The following is a 529-nucleotide window of genomic DNA, read 5'->3' on the forward strand; positions in this document are numbered from 1 at the left end:
GGTCAATGGCAAACTCTCTGATAGTAAAGAGCTCCATCTGGACCATACTGCAGAGGCTGTGCGTTTCTTAAATCAGCTACCTAAGGTGATGAGTTGTGTTCAAACTCATTGACATATTTAAATAAAGTTGTTTCTTAAGTTCTGTAAGTTGTTCGATCATAGGCATATATTTCATTTTACATATATTATTTTCACATTTTAGCTTAGTGTTTTGGGGGGGGAATCTGCAAGCACAGCATTCATACGCTGGTGATGCATCAGCTCATGTTGCAGTACAGTTTTTATGGTTATCCTGATTCATCTCCAGTTCTTAGACTCTGCATGTTTAATCCTATTGTTATTCTTTTTGTTTTCTCAGGTGGGCAGTAAAAGAGTTGGTATCATATCCAGATCGAAGGCATCAGATATCGCTCTTTCCCTTTCTGCTTTTGTGCCAGGGGTTGAGGCTGTGGTTTGGATTAACGGCTGCTCCGCTAACATATTTTGTCCACTCTACTATAAGAAGAGACAAATCCTTCCTGCATTAATG

At 39.3% G+C, this 529-nt stretch overlaps 1 protein-coding gene across 1 annotated transcript; it reads left to right on the forward strand.

Annotated features, from left to right (window-relative positions):
• Nucleotides 1–529, forward strand: LOC106512283 (acyl-coenzyme A thioesterase 5; the record flags this gene model as incomplete). The annotated part of the gene is given in 2 exon segments (XM_014000941.1): nucleotides 1–85; nucleotides 359–529. Coding segments are annotated over 2 exon segments (256 nt in total), but the record flags the coding sequence as incomplete, so codon positions are not given.

The sequence above is a fragment of the Austrofundulus limnaeus genome, unplaced genomic scaffold (assembly GCF_001266775.1).
Source record: "Austrofundulus limnaeus strain Quisiro unplaced genomic scaffold, Austrofundulus_limnaeus-1.0 Scaffold5423, whole genome shotgun sequence".
NCBI classification, from domain to species: domain Eukaryota; kingdom Metazoa; phylum Chordata; class Actinopteri; order Cyprinodontiformes; family Rivulidae; genus Austrofundulus; species Austrofundulus limnaeus.